The sequence below is a fragment of the Monodon monoceros genome, unplaced genomic scaffold, assembly GCF_005190385.1.
Source record: "Monodon monoceros isolate NGI ecotype Baffin Bay Population unplaced genomic scaffold, NGI_Narwhal_1 Super_Scaffold_16, whole genome shotgun sequence".
Taxonomy (NCBI): domain Eukaryota; kingdom Metazoa; phylum Chordata; class Mammalia; order Artiodactyla; family Monodontidae; genus Monodon; species Monodon monoceros.
In genome coordinates, this window is record NW_021703772.1 from 102577765 (window position 1) to 102595626 (window position 17862).

The 17862-nt window shown below is 44.3% G+C and overlaps 1 protein-coding gene and 1 non-coding gene across 2 annotated transcripts; one reads left to right on the plus strand and one right to left on the minus strand.

Annotated features, from left to right (window-relative positions):
* The first annotated feature begins 1066 nt into the window (after positions 1-1066).
* TRNAG-UCC lies at positions 1067-1138 on the plus strand. Its single transcript has one exon. It is a non-coding gene; the product is annotated as a tRNA-Gly (tRNA).
* Positions 1139-5615: 4477 nt separating this feature from the next.
* Positions 5616-16890, minus strand: NIFK (nucleolar protein interacting with the FHA domain of MKI67). The gene is made up of 7 exons (XM_029226143.1): positions 16762-16890; positions 15668-15805; positions 12027-12135; positions 9767-9978; positions 6739-6801; positions 6545-6616; positions 5616-6163 (listed from the first exon to the last, which is right to left on the minus strand). The coding sequence occupies exons 1-7, from the start codon at positions 16864-16866 to the stop codon at positions 5975-5977; spliced, it is 888 nt and encodes a 295-aa protein (XP_029081976.1). The 5' UTR covers positions 16867-16890; the 3' UTR covers positions 5616-5974.
* Positions 16891-17862: the final 972 nt, after the last annotated feature.

The following is a 17862-nucleotide window of genomic DNA, read 5'->3' on the forward strand; positions in this document are numbered from 1 at the left end:
AAAAATTAATTTATTTTTGGCTGCATTGGGTCTTCGTTGCCGCGTGTGGGCTTTCTCTAGTTGCGGCGAGCGGGGGCTACTCTTGGTTGCTGCACGCGGGCTTCTCATTGTGGTGGCTTCTCTTGTTGCGGAGCACGGGCTCTAGGCGCGTGGGCTTCAGTAGCTGTGGCGCTCAGGCTCAGTAGTTGTGGCTCGTGGGCTGTAGAGCGCAGGTTCAGTGGCTGTGGCACACGGGCTTAGTTGCTCCGCGGCATGTGGGATCTTCCCGGACCAGGGCTCGAACCCGTGTCCCCTGAATTGGCAGGCGGATTCTTGTCTTAACCGCTGCGCGACCCGGGAAGCCCCCAGGCTCCTCAAGTGAATGGCATAGATTGTGGATTTGAAGTGCCTGGGATCTACTGCCACCTAGCGTTCTGTTGCTGTCAGTTATTTCGAAGCCAAGCTCCTAAGAATGCATGCATCTCATTGGCCTCCTCCTCCCCAGCCTGCCCCAGTGCCCCATTTCTGCCTCCACTTCAATAAGTCACCAGGTCTTGTCAGCGCAAGGCTTTTGCGTCTCCTCTTTTTCCGAATGTCACTAACAATCTAGCTTGCATGCCCGTCCTTTTGGAGGGCATGAGTAATGGCTTGAGTAAGCTGAACTGGCTCACCATCTTTAAGTTCTCTGGGCTTCAGTCTCCTCAGGATTCAGATGTATCTATTTCACAGGTTGTCCTGATTAAATTAGCTAATATGCTGAAAATGCTTACAGCAGTATTTGACACATGCGAGTATTTAATAAATGTTCCTTATTATCTCATATATCATGCCTGAGTCCTTAATGAGAATACAAGTATTGAAAATAGTCTGGGGGGGGCCTGGTGGTCCAATGGGTATGACTCCGTGCTCCCAATGCAGGGGGCGCAGGTTAGATCCCTGGTTGGGGAAATAGATCCTGCCTGCCGCAACTGAGAAGTCCACATGCCGCAAGGAAGATCCCGTGTGCCGAAACTAAGACCCAGCACAGCCAAAATAAATAATAAAATTTTTTTAAGTATTAAAAGAAAAAGAAAATAGTCTGGGGAATTCCCTTGTGGTCCAGTGGTTAGGACTCCACTCTTCCACTGCAGTGGCCCAGGTTCGATTCCTGGTGGGGGAACTAAGATCCTGAAAGCCGCATGGTAAGGCAAAAAAAAGAAAACAGTCTGTATTACTTTCCATTTTATGGTCAGAAGGCAGAAATTGGGTTCCATAAGACAATTTGGGCTGCTTGTTTTGTTTCCATTCTGGAAAAAAGTCCTTCGCAGATATTTTCACCCAGCCATAGCTTATCTGTTTTTTAAATTGGAGTATAGCTGTTTTACAATATTTTGTTAGTTTCAGGTGTACAGCAAAGTGATTCAGTTTTTTAGTTTATGTTTTACACTTAGGTCTTTGATACATTAAAAAAAATTATTAAAATCCCGCGGGCTTTTCATTGCAGTGGCTTCTCTTGTTGCAGAGCATGAGCTCTAGGCACGCGGGCTCAGTAGCTGTGGTGCACGGGCTTAGCTGCTCCGTGGCATGTGGGATCTTCCCGGACCAGGGTTCGAACCCACGTCCCCTACATTGGCAGGCGGATTCTTAACCGCTGCACCACCAGGGAAGTCCTTTGATACATTTTGAATTAGTTTTCACAGAAGGTGTCAAGTTACTGTTTCCTATGATCAAAGTCATCTGCAAATGTTCGTCTTTTAATGTTGATCTGTAATCATATTTCATGTATTTCATCTTCTGAAATGATTTTTCACACCGATAGGTACTGTCAAGTACTGAGATCAATCCCCAAACATTTGATTTTGAGTATATTCCTCACTTTGAAGACATTTGTACAATTCTCTCCGCTTCGTGTTGACATGCGCCCTTTAGCACGTCATTCATTACATTGCAGGTAGTCACCTTCAGCTGAAAGATAGCTGCAGGCCATCCATCCCACAGAATTTAATCCAGTTAGGATTTTGGAATAGATTTCCTTTGCACTTGTACTGAGGTCTGAAAAACACTGCTGGAACTGTAATTTGAGGTTGGAAACTATATCTGCTGCAAATTTGTGTGGGTATGGAGATCTCACTTCATTTTAACTTTTCACAGCACAGCAAGTATATAAAGCAGCAGGACATTTCTTGTGTTTAAGTGTTAGTTGTGATCAAAGTGACTTTAGCACCAATAAGTTTTGAATATACATGGTGCTTTGACTTTTAATTATTAGTTGAACTCACTGACTTAAATTCATTAAGAAACATCAAGTCTCCAGCAAAAGTTAATTTCCAAAGCCATTCAGCGTTCCATGACGGTACAGATTGGTTCTTTTCATTCTGGAATTTGCAATCTTGGTGGTGAAGTCAGAGAGTCTCAGTAAAACTTTACCACAGCTAAGCCATCGAACTGCTGTGTGTGAGGTCAAGTCAGGACTTTAGCCTCTATTTCTATCAAAAAACTCACGGAACCGAGTGATGATGGCTAAGGCCATAACAAATGAAGTACACCAGTGACACTATTGGTTCAGCAACAGGATAGGCTCACATATTTTTCTTTAATTTTAGAAATTTATATAGTTTTAAAAATTAACGTACAGTAAAATTAGCATCTTACGTTCACATACATATTTTCTAAGTACTTGCTGGTGAATAACACAATAATACAACAGGCTTTAAACACTTTGCTTTCACAAACTGTTTGTCTAACTAAGCCTTTTTCTGTTTCCCACATATTTTTATACCACCATTGGTTGTGGCACATGGTGGGAGATTCCACTCCAGGTTGTACTGATTTTTTTCTCAACTGTGAAAATATTTTTGCTTATAGTTGTTCCACACAGACTACCCAGAGAGGCTAATGCTTCCGTCATTTCTAGAGTGGTAAACTCTCCATGTGAGCCCTGGACTGAGGGGGTTCCCACAACGTGGGACGTCCAGGGTTACACCCAGAAAGGTTCTGGGCAAACCAGGCTGAGTTGGTCACGCTTGCCCGTCAAACTTGGCGAGGACTTTTTGAATAATATTCAGTTGAGCAGTATTGGGAACATCTTTTAACTCATCAAGAGCCAAGGAGAAACATTTGAAATCATTTGCCTTGTTTTTAAACGGACTCATGTTGCTTCCTCTATTCAAGAAACTGTTCTTGCTAAAAGGCCGAGTCTTTAAACGTTTATTTTATCTGGACCCATTTCTTCAGCTGCTGCAATCTGACACAATTACCTTGTCATTGGTAAAAGGCTTTCCTTGCTTGCCTATCAAATAAGCCACTAGGAAACTTTAATTACAGTCTCATTCTCATTTTTGGGGGGAATCGAGAAATCGTGTGCTGAGATACTCCATTTAAAAAATTCTATTTCTTCTAGCTGTTGCTTTCCTGAGTTGGGAATACTGTGATGGGTACTTGGCTGGGTAGTGTCAACATATACTGTATTTTTTAAGCACAGCTGGAGGGTCACTGCAAAACAGACACGATGCTTTGCCAATCTAATTTAATAAAACAACCCACACTCCACCGCAAGCTTAAGTATGATACTCGAAGTCCACCTTCTCGTTTTGACATGATGGGTATGCAATGGTTAAAAATACACAAAATTCATGGTACCACGATACATGTGGCAAAGTGTGTCACGCTAAAACCACGGCACTGCAATTTGTAATGCAGCCAGCAGGAGTACTAAGCACTGAGGGACCACTCACGGCCTCTATCACAACGAAACTCTTCTAGTACAAACGCAGCCATACACAGGCAGTAGGTCCATAAACGTGGCTGTGACCCAATAAATCTTGATCCATGAACACTGAAATTCACATTTCATAGAATTCCCACATGCTATGAAATTTACTTTTTTTTTTTTTGGCTGGGGTCTTGTGGGATCTCAGTTCTCCGACAAAGGATTGAACCTGGGGTCACAGCAGTGAAAGCCCGGAATCCTAACCACTAGGCCTCCAGGGAACTCCGTAACATTTACTTCTAGATTTTTTTCCACCATTTAAAAATGTAAAACTCTGCAGAAGGTTGGGCTTCGACCCAGTATAGTCAATCGCCTTGTGGTCCACAGGATGACCTACGACAGTTAGGTTTAAGCCACATGATTATTTCCACCTACAGAAAGTGCAAAATTATGTATATACATGTATCACACTTGTGGGCTAAGGAGATGCAGCCATCGGCTTCACAGCCACTGCATGGGGACAACTGTCCTATCTTGTCTACCTTGTATCAGTCTTTGAGCCACAGCCTTTGTTGTATCACACCGAGACTGGGGTTCATATTAGCATATGGTCAGCCAGGGTGACAATTTCCAGTCATAGCAATCAGTTGCCTTGGATATGGCCACAATGTATTCCAAATAATGCTAGCAAAAGGAGAAAACCTCTTTTCACACCATGTCAAGCATTTATTCACTTGCTGCCCCGTCTCAGGGCAAATATGACACAGCATGTGAAATGTCTGGCTACAACTGAATCTTGTCTCTGGAATAATGCCTTTTTCCTCTAGTTTTTTTGTAATGATTATATATAAAAGCAACAGATGCTTGTTTTCAAATTAGAATTTTGATGTTTAACTTCCTATTTAAAGAAGAATACCATTTTACATACTTGTGGTCATTCTGAATGTAGTTTTGAATTGTATCCTCTTCACCTTATTTACCCCACATACTGCAAAGTTTCATATTTTATTGGCCCATGGGGTTTCCGCTTGACTCATGATTTTCTCCCCACAAAACTTGAAAATCAAACCCATGCTACTTCTTCTGAAGATCCTAACCTAGTCCCCAGGAAAACATTCTTTAACTTCAACTCTGTTTCTTGTAGGAAATATCCATTGCCGCGATATCTGCTCAAGATGAAATCACTGTCTCCCAGCTCCAGGGCACAGCACGCGTCAAGTGATGATAGGTGGTACCATGCCGCACTGGGGTGGCCGCGTTGTAGGTCGGGAACCGGGAACTATTCAAAACCTGACAGGCTGCACTGATGAGCTTACCTGCTGCTTTCCCAGAAGGGGACACCAGATGGACTTCCAGATCGACAAGTTCAGACACTGTTCAAAGAGGGAGGCAGTTCTGATACGCAGCTCAGTGAACACAGGGCGAGCATACTCTTTGCGTCGGGGACTATCCCAGAGGTAGAACATGCCCTTTGTATATACTTAAACCCAACTCACCCAGCCCAGTATCTTATAAGAGTAAGTATTTAACAAGTATTAGATGAAAAAAATGTTTGGTGGCAATGAATGTTTTTAATGAACCTGAATTAGCTGATACAAAAGCATATTTCAAGAGCATCAGAAACTTAAAGATAGTTGAAAAGGTGAAAACCAACAATTTTACTTCAAGACAGCCAAGTCCCCCTTGCATACAAAAAAAATATAGAAAAAGTTTACCTGGCGGTCACTGCTTGAATCCTGAAGTCTAATTCCAGATTGATGATACTGACACAGGATGTAGTTATTAATTAATCCATGCTAGCCCACCCCAAACTAACTTAACATTGGTAAAAATGATCACATATACATAAATGAAACCTTATTAATAGTGACGCTGCCTTCTCACCCTTCATACAATTTAACGTCCAGTTTCAGCCACCTGATGGGTCAAGCAGAGAACCACTTACACGGTCACTTAGTAAAGATTTTATTTTCTTTATTTGATGGTAACGACAAAGGCTACAGCCTAGTACTTAAGCTACCCAGGCAGAGCAACTAAAGGCAGCTATGCAAGCTGAAGAGAGCCGTAGAGACAGGGCACAGGCAGCGTGAGCCGGGCTGCTGTGAGCTGGTGCTCACCCCTGCATTTCTGCGAGGGCGGGGAAGCCAATATCACTGACTGCTCTCCCTGTTGACTTGAATTGACAGTTTTTTCTCCAACCATCTTGTTACTGATTGCATTCCACCTTATCTAGTTAAATACAAAGAATCAGCCTCCATAATAAAATCACCTTTTTCAGAACAACAACCATACACAATACATTCAGAATTACTGGGTGCTTTTTTTTCGTCTTTTTTTCCTTGAACTTGTAGGCATCTGAGTGTCTTTTGTTTCTTCTTTTACACCAGGTATGGGCTGTTTGAAAACTATCTCATTATCTTTATCATCGTCATTCATTTTAGCCACTTCAGATTTTCGTTTCTCCAAAAATGTTGGTGTACAAACTGGCGTGGGGCCCTGGGTTCAACAAGTTAAAGATTATAATACATGAATGTGGGAAGATGCTAGGAATGACCCCCCCATCACCTCCCCTCTCTTATTAAAAGTTACGCGTATTATTTTAGGCCTGTTTGCATCTTTTGGTGATACAGCTGCACATAATCAAGAGCTTAGGTGCTTATCACACTTACTATGAAAATTCACAATTAATGGATATATGATATGTTCCATGACAGAGTATTAGATGGAAGACTCTACTATGCCTGCTAAATCATCAGTAAGGATTTACCAAAAAGTCCCAAGATTAAATGAAATTTTAGCAAAGTGACAGTAGCAGCAACTGCTTTTCCTCTTTTAAATTGTAGTTTCTGATTCCCAAAATTCTGAAGACCATCGTACCTGGCTATCCACAGTCTTCTCAGGAGTGTTAGGAGTGACCAAAGACGCTTTTTTCTTCTTCTTACGTAAAGCCTTAAATAAATTTAAGAGACTTCATCAATCTGCATATTTATCAGCTATAGTAGTCTTGAATGTATTTCCCCATTTATCTTTCTCTAATATCTGGTAGTTAATATGATAAATTAAAGTTTTACCTGGTGCTTTCTGGAATTTCGAGGACCAGTGTTTGAAGCATTTTCCTCATTTTTATGTAAGACCTTAACATAAGTAAACATAAAGAAGTTGTAAACTAGCAGTGTCACGTATGTACATTTTAAAACTTACCACTAGATCCTTATACATATTACGAATAAATTCTATATGACAGAGCATTTCAATTTATTTATTTGTTTGTTTGTTTATATGGGGGTACCAATTTACATGCCGATCAGGGCAGACTTTATTTTATTTTAAAAAATATTTTATTTATTTATTTATTTATTTATGGTTGCATTGGGTCTTAGCTGCGGCATGCAGGATCTTCATCGCGGCATGCGGGATCTTTCACTGAGGCGTGCAGGCTTCTCTCTAGTCGTGGTGTGCAGGTTCTCTCTCTCTAGTTGTGGCATGCCGGCTCCAGAGCGCGTGGGCTCTGTAGCTTGCGGAACACGGGCTCTCTAATTGAGGCGTGCAGGATTAGTTGCCCCGCGGCAACTAATCTTAGTTCCTCGACCAGGGATCAAACCGGAGTTCTCTGCGTTGAAAGCAGATTCTTTACCACTGGACCATCATGGAAGTCCCCGGAGCATTTCAATTTAAAAAGCAAAATCCACAAATACAGTGAATGATCTTAAGTAAAGGGCAAAACTATAGAAGGGGCCTAACTGAGGAGCAGGCAGAAGTTGCAGAGGCTGAAGTGAAGGCCTAGAACCTGGAGCTGGCCAGAGAGTCCTGCGTCAGGAAGTGGGGAGCCAGGATGAACGTGAAAAGGCAGGCCCTAGAGGAGGTCTGTCCTGCTTAAGTTCAGGACAGTGAACGCAGCAGCCTGCTTCCTACAAGGTAACATACGGGGCACAGGAAAAGCAGTTCTCCAGCTCCTGAATGGATCACAAGAGTACCAAGGCCCAAACTGTGACATAGTGTTGTTTTAACATGTATCAATACAGGCTGTGTTTGGGATTTGGGGAAAGAATTAACCACCAGGCACAGTGAGGTATCACCTCACACCGGTCAGAATGGCCATCATAAAAAAGACCACAAACAGGGACTTCCCTGGATGTCCAGTGGTTAAGAATCTGCACTCCCAATGCAGGGGTCATGGGTTCAATCCCTGGTCGGGGAACTCAGATCCCATATGCCGCACAGCATGAACAGAAAAAAAAAAAAGAAGACCACAAATAACAAATGCTGGAGAGGATGTGGAGAAAGGGGAATCCTTGTACACTGTCGGTGCGAATGTAAATTGGTGCAGCCACTATGGAGAACAGTATGGAGGTTCCTTAAAAAACTAAAAATAGAATTACTGTATGATCCAAAAACCCTACTCATGTGCATACAAAGAAAATGAAAACACTAATTCGAAAAGATACATGCACCCCAATGTTCACTGCAGCACTATTTATTACAGCCAAAATATGGAAGCAACTTAAGTGTCCATCGACAGATGAATGGATAAAGATGATGTGGTACATATATACAATGGAATATTACTCAGCCATAAAAAAGAACGAAAATTTGCCATTTGATGGAAAGGAGGGCACTGTGCTAAGTGAAACAAGACAGAGAAAGACAAATACTGTATGTTTTCACTTATATGTGGAATCTAAAAAATAAAACAAATAAACAGATATAACAAAACAGAAACAGACAGATATAGAGAACAAACTAGTGGTTACCGGTGGGGAGAGAGAAGGTGGGGGGGGCAAGATAGGGGTAGGGGATTAAGAGATACAAACTACTATGTATAAAATGGGACTTCCCTGGTGGCACAGTGGTTAAGAATCCACCAGCCAATGCAGGGGAAACAGATTTGAGCCCTGGTCCCGGAAGATCCCACATGCCGCGGAGCAACTGAGCCCATGAGCCACAACTACTGAGACCGTGAGCCACAACTATTGAAGCCTGCACGCCTGGAGCCCGTGCTCCGCAACAAGAGAAGCCACCGCAATGAGAAGCCCACTCACCGCAACTAGACAAAGCCTGCGTGCAGCCACAAAGACCCAACGCAGCCAAAAATAAAAACAAATACATAAATTAATAAAATTAAAAAGCCACAAGGATATATTACAACACAGGAAAATACAGCCAATGTTTTATACTTAAAATGGAGTATAATCGATAAAAATATTAAATCGCTGTTTTACACCTGAAACTAATATAATATTGTAAATCAACTATACTTCAATGAGAAAGAAAAGAAAAAAAGGAAAAAAAAAGCAACAACAATAGAAAGGAAAAAAAAACAGCCAGGAACTGGGCCCAAGGATAGCAACTTGGTCTTCCAGTTTCTGGATAAGGTTAAAAGACCTAATAAACTTGGTAACAGATACCATCTCTTACCAACTAATTAACTTTTTGGAAATAAGCCGACAGGGTCTATGGAAGAGCCAAAACAATCTCAAGATATAGTCAAGAAAAAAAATAAGATCTTTACCTATGCTATCCATACCCTAATGACCTGCATTCTTGTTTTTTAATTATAGATGTAGAACTCTCTTTACTATGAAAGAGGGAGGAGAGATTCAGCAAGGTCTCCTTGTTCAGCAAGCAATGAAGAACTGGATGAAAATCTGTTAACCCATGCATGTAAGGAGCCTTCCTGTATTTCAACTCCCACTCATTTAATCCACAGAATTCATGCTGACTGGTTAATTCTGACATACACTTTGGGAGTATTTCCAACTTAGAAGACCATGAAACAAAATTTTAACTAGAATGGCATAAAAAGGATGGTCAATTTACAGTCTTGATAGTTACTGATAACATATAATAAACCAAACATTTAATTCTGGCAATGACACCTTTACTAGTAATCTACAAGCGTTATGGTGTTGGGTCAAATAGGGTTTAACTTCAATAATCTAAAATTACTAAATCAGGTAAATGTTGCAAATCAGCTAATCCCTTTCAGGAGTTTCCTTTTCTGTATAATGGAGATAATACGATTGCTATGACAAAATTTAGTCAAAACCTAGCATGGGATCAAAGTACTGGGTTAGATACTTTATACAAAGCAATACCTACCAGTGAAGGGAAGTCATAATCAATTCCCTTCTTAGCCAATCTCTTCCTGAGTGATTTTTCCTTCTTTTTAAATCGCTCTTCCATCCGTAGCTTTTGAAGAAGTGTCCGATTCTGATTATACCGTTTCACTGCTGGATATGATGGCCTTTTAAATGGCATATGCCACTCCCTAAAAAGTTTTTCATGTACTTTTTCAGGTGGTATAAAATGACCTATAATAATAATAAAAAAGGTTTTCAACCACGTGGGAGGGAAAGGATTTTCACATTAACTGTAGAATTTCCCGTGTCATTCCTCACTGCACAATCAAAATGACACGTCCCCCATTTAGTGGAGAAGCCTGAAAGATAAAGCAGGTGCCCAAGGGAAAGTCATACAGCCCACAACTATTTATCAAACACTCACTGTGTATGTGCCAAGAGCAATTCCAGGACTAGAGGTTCGTGAGTGAACAAAGACAAGTAGCACAGAGGAGAGCGTGGATGGTATCAAGTCTCAGGGCTCCTGAAGCTAAAAGGATCCCTACTTTTAGACTGTGTGACCCACGGTAGCAGAAGCGCTGATCCTCTGGGCACCCGCCCAGGACTAAGGCAGCTCACTGCTTATCTGCATCTCTCTGCTCACGGACACACACTGGGCCCACATGCAAGGCAAGCCAAAGCCCCTGGAATCCACCCTCCACCAGTGATGAATGGGGAGTTGGTACACAAACATCCCAGTTCCCTTTCTTGTCAGGTGGGATAATTCTGTCTCCCAGTGTTACCAGCAGGACGGAGCCCAGCTGCCTAAGTGGTAACCTGCTTGCTAACATACCCTTTTCACTAACTTATTATCGACTTCCTCCCCCTGCCCCATGTCGCCACTCCTTAACAGGTATTTTCCTGGGATCACCTCCAAGATAAACTGCTTCCATTAAAAGAAAAAAAGGGGGGGTGGTTTGGTAATTCCCTGGCAGTCCAGCGGTTAAGACTCCACGCTTCCACTGCACGGGGCACAGGTTCGATCCCTGGTCAGGGAACCAAGATCCACATGCTGAGCAGTGCAGCCAAAAAATTAAAAAAGAAACAAACAACTGGTGATGACGTGGCTAATCTCACTCGTATCCGAGTTCAGAGCCCTTTGTGCCATCTTTCAAAAGTCAGATACAGCACAGCACTGATCTGATACACGTGGTTACCCACTCAGCCCATTTCGTCCCAGCAAGAGCCACGTTTTTGTTTTTTTGTGGTATGCGGGCCTCTCACTGTTGTGGCCTCTCCCGTTGCGGAGCACAGGCTCTGGACGCATAGGCTCAGCGGCCATGGCTCACGGGCCCAGCCGCTCCGCAGCATGTGGGATCTTCCCGGACCAGGGCATGAACCCGTGTCCCCTGCATCAGCAGGTGGACTCTCAACCACTGCGCCACCAGGGAAGCCCAAGAGCCGCGTTTTTAATGTGTGAACGAACGCAGGACCTCAGGAGTTACTGGGACTCTCTTAGCAACAGGAGCCGAAGTAGAGGGGTGCTACTTGGACACTGGGATGGGCGCCCTCCAGCCCGAGCACAGGGCGGCCGGAAGCTCAGCCCCGCCTCCGGAGGGCGCTGCTCTGGGAGGCTAGTCGCTGGCGGCCCTACACCTGCAGGGTGAACTTCTAATCAGCGGCCATCCTGCCACTCCCGATGGCTTCTCTCATGGAGGTGCTGCAGCCACTGCCATGCGGGCCGACTGAAACGTGACTCCTCACGCTAAAGGTCGTCCGGTCTAGAACCCATCAGTGGGTCCTGCTGTCCTCGGGGTACACTCTGGTCTCCCGCTTTACAAGGCCTCCAGTAACCTGACCTCCCTTCCTCTCATTCTCCTCCTGCACCTCTTGTGATTCTCCTTGCAGGTGAATATGGTCAGTCAGTTTGGCTCTGCAGCTGCTGTCCCCTCAGCAAATCCCCACTCCCACCCCTTCACCTGGCTCACTGTTTCGTAGTTCTCAGGTTTCAACTTCAGTGACTCCTTCTCAGGGAGCCCTTCCACATCCCACTAGGAAGCTCTTCCTATTTACTCAAGGAACCTAACCAACCCCATCTCAGCCTAAAGCAGCTCTCACTCTGGAAGATTTAGAAGTTCCCATTAGGCCCTGTCTGGAAAATGCACTTAAACCCTTGCACCACTGCTTAAGAGAATCACCCCAGGGGTGGGGTGGGGGGATCCAAGCAGCTAAGCAACCCGTCCTTCCCTCCTGTCAGCGGGAGGCGTCCCCGCAGCCCCACAGGTAAGACGGGTACTCACACTTCAAGAGTCTTTCGCCAAAAAGGTAGTTGTTCATCGTTTCAGCAGCTATTTTGGCAACATCTTCAGATTCAAACTCCACAAAGCCATAGCCTTTGCTATTTCCAGTCTGCAATGGAAAACCCACCACAGAAAGCAGAACAATTAAATTCTGATGTGCCATCAAACTCCTAAAATGTCATTAGTTTAAATAATGTACATTAGCCCCCTCACTGAATAACATTAAGACACCTTTAATTCCAACTTCAAATCACATAGTCCGGGGACTGTTATGGGGAAAGAAAAGTTCAGAACAGTCTGAACTTGCCACTGATTTTGAAGCATTCCTGGGACTTTGATTACGTATGATGAATACATTACTGTAGTTGGAATTCATCCAATAGCAACAGCCCACCATAAAGGAAATGTGGGAGGCCCCCCAGCCCTTTACTTGTTATTGATCTCATGGGTGGTGGTCACGTCATCCATGTATTTATTAATACTACCCAGGAGATGGTATAATACTTCACAAAGAATGCATGTGATATAATTCCCATTTTATATGGAAAAACTGAAAAGAAATGAACTCCTCAGTGTCTCTAAAGTTAATCAATAAAATACTGATTCACTGTCATGTTTACTAGTGACTGGGCTTCTCCATGGCTGGGGGCAAAGGACATCCTCTGACGTGGACATCCGGAGTTCTTGGCCTCCGCACTGTAACATACAGTGGATTTTTCTCACTGAGCTCGGTAACAAGAGTTCTAGAGTCCGAATGCCCAGGTTTGGACCCTGGCTCTGACACTTAATCGGGTAAGGAATGTTCAAGCCTCAGTTTTTCCTTCTATAACCACTCTCACAGGGTTGCTAGGAAAATATGAAATAATCCGTAAGCGCTCCACAAGATGTCTGTCAAGTACTCAAAACATGTTACTGCAGGGTGGCAGGGTATGCCTGCCCAACATCCGCTCCTTTGGCATAGGATTATTTTGAGATGAAGGAATTGAGAAAGAGATACAAGAAAAACTCTCTGTCCTCCCCTTATTTACCTAAAAACAGGACATGAATTTACAAAGGTGTCTTCCTCCCTCTACCAGAAAGACAGAAGTTAGAGGACTCTACACGATAAACTTTACGAAGTAGACCTTATCCATCATTAGTCTCCCGTATATTTGCCTTCCCACAATTTGCAGCCCTAAAAACTCAAAGCACTTTTCCTTCGTCTTGTCGCTCCCAAAAATGTTTTGCTCCTTTGCCAAGATGCTGTATAGGCCCAAGTTCTAACCAACCCTTTGAGTTATTCCTCTCCGAGCAGTCCCATGTGTAAGCATACATTTTAGGTGTTTGTTTTGGTCTTGTTAATCCCTTTTTGCAGTCCAATTTACAGGGTGCCAGCCAGGGACCTTAGGAGGGCAGTAGAAAAAGAACTTTTCCCCACTACAGATCCAGCTCTTAGCGACAACGACTAGAAATACTTCACAATCTTGCATTAAACAACATATTCTCAGATATGGCTCAGAACTGGTCATGTGATCCTGGAAATGAGAAACCATTTAAAGGGTGTGTGGCTCAACAGAGTTGGAGGCCAGGAGGCTCACTCCTAGCACCACCTGCGCCAGCGACTAACAACTCAGACACGGCCACAACCCAGAGTCTCAGTTCAGTTATCTGCAACAGGACGATTCTGGTAAAACTTTAAAAATCTGACAGTCCTTTTACAATCCCAACTCAGGAGAGGAAGGATGGTGGAGTGTAAAACACTGTGAAATCTAGTTCAATGTACCACACTGTGAACTAATAAATCTTTTGAAACCTGATGTGAAAATACATGCCAGGTGTCCAAAAATCCAAAAACTTAAAAGCCAACACCTCGACCTAGTAATCCCAGAATGCTGGCAATACCAAGCAAACAGTCAAGACCAGGGTGTGTGGGGAGGCGGTAGCTTTACTACTATGCAACAAAGCTGGAAATGATGCATTCCAGTGCATCTCAGCAAGGAGCACGCATTCCAAGACAACTGGCCTAAACTCTCCAAAAGAGCCTATGTCAAGAAAAACCAAACAAGCAAAACAGGAGTAAAGAGACCGTTCGAGACAGGATGAAGAGCTAAACAAGCACGTGCAATGCACGGACCCTAACTGGATCCCAGGGTGGGCAGGGACCACGGGTGTATGTGACGATGGACAGTAAATAGATTTTTACACTGGGATTACATGGCAAAATGTCCTCGTTCTTAAATTGATGATTATGCGTTTAGTATTAAAGCATTACAACTGCCACTTGCTTCAAAAGGTTCAACAAAACAAAGAGGTGTGTACCTTTTTATAGATACGGGAAGAGATGAAGCTAATGCGTCAGGATATTAATAACGTGTGAATCCAGGGGAGGGACGTTCATTACACCATTCTTTCTACTTCCCTGTAGACCCGAACATTTTCAGAATACAAAGTTGGGGAACAGCTATACTCAATATGGAGAAACTCATTCTGCACTCATCCTGAGGATAGGCTGTAAAGCTCTATTTTTCAAACTCAGAGTCTGACCTTTTAGAGGGCAACAAAATGAATTTAGTAGGTCAGAAAAGTATTGTTACAAAACTGAATAGAAAGGTTAAGTATCATCTCCTGGGACTTGTTTTTCATTTATGTTTATGTACACGTACATGTGTGTTGCCTTGTAGATTTCTTATTGTGGACTGAAGGTCTGAAAAATACCGTTCTCGAGAAAGTTGCCTACACCTGCACCAAGAATGTTCCTAGCAGCTTCACCTACAAGACTGGAAAAAACCTAGGTTTCAACAGGAGAGTGGATAAATAAACTGTAGTATATTCAAGCAAAGGAACAGAGCAGTGACAACAAATAGTTAACTCTGATTTGCTTTAACTCAAGTGGGAAAATGTGGAAAAACCGTACTGAGAAAAAAAGAGATTCCAATAACAAGAACTCTACGGTTACAACCAATAAAGTGTATGTGTGGGAAGAAAATAAAGTGGGCCACTCCTCTATTAATGAAACAAACCACATAAACCTTTCCTTATTAGGACGTAGGTACGATACAACAATAACGTTTATATAGTACTTTGTGTGTCAGGTGTTCTAAGAATCTTACACTTATTACCATATTTATCTTCGATTAGATACTCCTAGGAGGTGGTATCTTACAAATATGAAAATCAGAAGACAGAAGCATGGAGAGGTTATAGAATTTGTCCCTAGTCACACAACCAATAACATGTAGAGACAGGCCTCATACCTAGGTAGTCTGGCTCCAGTGTCCTTACCCAACTACCCACCATACAAACCTTTGCTGTCACAGTGATGCTACATATCAGAGGCTGATACAAGATGTATGAACCTGCTCCTCAAACTGAAGTTCACATACCCCTGGCTTAGCAGTCACAAGACAAACAGGACTCATTTATTGGGATTGTCAATTTACTTTGAGGACTTGAAGCAATTACCTTTTTTTTCTTAAAAAGCAAAGCAAACATTTACAGGAATACTGATTTTGCTCTCATGGCTGCTTCAGGTTCTAGACCTTATCCAACCCCTTTCTGGAATGAAGAGTAATAAGTGATAACATGCAAACATGCTCCATAAACTGTCAAGGATGATACACTTTTGGAAAATAAAACAATCTAATTCAATACAAAAATCCTACCTTGGTACTCCTGGACAGTCTGAATCTTGTAACAGTGCCAAACTGGGAGAAATATGCTCGGATCTGGGTTTCATAAAGCGACGGAGGTAAGTGGCCCACATAGATCACTCCAGGAGTAAGTTTTTGTTTCTCCTGTTGCTGAAGACACAAAGACCGGGCAAATATTTTCTTTGTAATAAGAAGTCACAATGCAACAAAACTTGTGAAACTCCTTGCTCTCAGTCTAAGACAAGAGGTCAAGAACCTACTCTGTATTTCCGCTTACCATAACACACTAAAGAATTAGCTGTTTAGACATAGAGAACAGACTAATGGTTGCCAAGGGTGGGGGAGGGATGGATTGGGAGGGTGGGGTTAGCAGATGCAAACTATTATATAGAGAATGGATAAACAACAAGGTCCTCCTGTAGAGCATAGGGAACTGCATTCAATATCCTGTGATAAACCATAATGGAAAAAATACGGAAAAGAATATATATATGTATATACACACATACACATATACATACAACTGAATCACTTCCCTGTACAGCGGAAATTAACACAACACTGTAAATCAACTATACCTCAACAAAAATAAAGGTTAAAAAAAAAAATTGGCTGTGTAATGTCTATCTCCCCAAGAGGACAACCATCAAGCAGTAGGCGGTCTTCTCAGCCTCCCACTCCCAGCCCGGAGTGCCAACTCCTAGGCAGCAAATGGAGCTTGGCAAATACTGTTTTTTAAGAATTCCAAAACCACTAACCGGGCAAACGAACCTCCCCAGTTCGGGAGCAAAGCGGAAGCAGGACGGCTCCGGGGTGAGGCTGATCCGCGAGCGGGACGCGGGCCGACCCAGCAGCTGGCTCTCCTCTCCTCTCCTCGTGCACCCCTCTCCCATACCCACCCCTTACCCCTCGGAGGACCCTAAGGCCCACGGCCCAACCGCGTCTTTTCTCGGTCCTCCCGGGGAAATCTCGGCCTCCTACCTCGTGAGGTCCGGGCCCGCCCAGGGTGACCCCAGACGAAGCACAGAGGCCGAGGCGCGCCGGGCAGGACCCCCAGACCCCGTCCCTCGCCTCCCCTCGCGGCCCGGGCCGCGCTGGCCGCTCACCTTGCTTGCGCGCCGGCGAACCTGTGCCACCTCCTTCTTAAACTTGGTATCCTCCTGCGGGTTCAGGGACAGGAGCGGCTTGGCCGGGCCAGTGAAGGCCGCCATGTCGCCAGCTCGCAGACGAAAAAGACGCACGCCTCACTCCCGGAAGGGCCGAGCCCTCTGCTTCTCCAAAGCGGAAGTGACGGCAGGGGCCTGGGGCGGGGCTTGGGGGTGCGGGGGCGGGGCTTGGGGGTGCGGGGGCGGGGCCTCGGGCCCCGCGCAGCTCAGCGCGGCCAGAGGGCGGGAGGGACTGCTTGTTTGGCCGGTGCCGCAGGGCATGTCCAGGGTTGCCGCCCTTTGGAGGTGTTCCCTCGGCCTGGTGCTCAGTACTTCGGCAGCCTGCCTGCCCATGGTTCCACCCGTCCGCTGAGGTCAGCTCTGTGGCCAGGTGCTCGCCTTGGAAAGGCCTTTGTACGCTGATCTCATCCTTTAGTAAGGACCACATCTTCTCTTGTCTCTTGTAGGAGATGCTTTTTCCTCTTTGCATTGTTGCAGGGCAGGCATCTTGGCTGTTCTCAAAGTTAGATATTTGATGTATGAGTCATATACTGGCCCCTGTGTCCCCCAGAGGGGGACTGACCAAGAGGATACAGACCAAGTTCTATGGTTCCCTGAAGGACCCTCCCTTAGGTGTGTGTGTGAACAACCCTCTCTTTCCCAGGCTTGAATCCCTGACTTATCTCTTAGTTCCTATGGGGAGCGGAGGGGAGGAGCAAAGACGGGAAGAAGGCAAACTGGCAATTCTTTTCTGGGAGTTTCTCCTCTCGAATCTTCTCAGTCCCCTCCAGGAATTCCTGGCCCCCAAAGAATCAGGTGGTGACCCAAGGCTTCGCAAAATTGAAAGAGCATATGGACTGCCGATTCTGATTCCTAGGTCGGGGGCAGGGCCCTAGGTTTTGTGTCTCTCACAAGCTCCCAGGTGAGGCTGATGATCCGAGGATTACACTTTGAGTATCAGGAGTAGAGATATGGGGAACTGATCTCTGAACCGGGTTGAAATGCATCCCCCCAAAAGATATGTTCAAGTGTTTACCCCAGTACCTGTGATGCGAGCAGGGT